Source organism: Dendrobium catenatum, unplaced genomic scaffold, assembly GCF_001605985.2.
Source record: "Dendrobium catenatum unplaced genomic scaffold, ASM160598v2 original_scaffold_148768, whole genome shotgun sequence".
Taxonomy (NCBI): Eukaryota; Viridiplantae; Streptophyta; class Magnoliopsida; order Asparagales; family Orchidaceae; genus Dendrobium; species Dendrobium catenatum.
The window spans coordinates 1-405 of NW_021467196.1; the positions used below are offsets into that span (position 1 = coordinate 1).

Here is a 405-nt window from a genome sequence, read left to right on the forward strand (position 1 = left end):
TCTTTATTTTTTATTGCAGTACGTGTTTGACAAGGATCTATTCAGCTTTGATGACCCCATGGGCAATGCGGAGTTCGACATACGAGCAATTTTCGACGTTGTGAAGATGAACTTAGAAGACTTCGTTGATGGGTCTGTCATAACAACAGTGGTGCCCAACAGGCAAAACTGTCTGGCTGAAGAGAGTGCTATCCGCTTGGAGAATGGGAAAGTTTATCAGGACATGTTTCTGAGGCTCAGGAATGTGGAGTCCGGTGAAATTGAGCTGCAGTTGCAGTGGATAAACATTCCTAATGCGAAGAGCTTTCAGGGTTCATAAGCTTTGCTAGCCATTTACATTCTCAAAAACATAAAATAAAATGAATTAGTGTAATATTTAATGTAGATATAGTATATGTTGTTTCC

The 405-nt window shown here is 40.0% G+C and overlaps 1 protein-coding gene across 1 annotated transcript; it reads left to right on the forward strand.

Moving 5' to 3' along the window:
- Positions 1 to 13: 13 nt before the first annotated feature.
- LOC114578770 (GTPase activating protein 1-like) lies at positions 14 to 405 on the forward strand (the record flags this gene model as incomplete). Its single annotated transcript, XM_028692233.1, has 1 exon — positions 14 to 405. A coding segment is annotated over one exon (306 nt), but the record flags the coding sequence as incomplete, so codon positions are not given.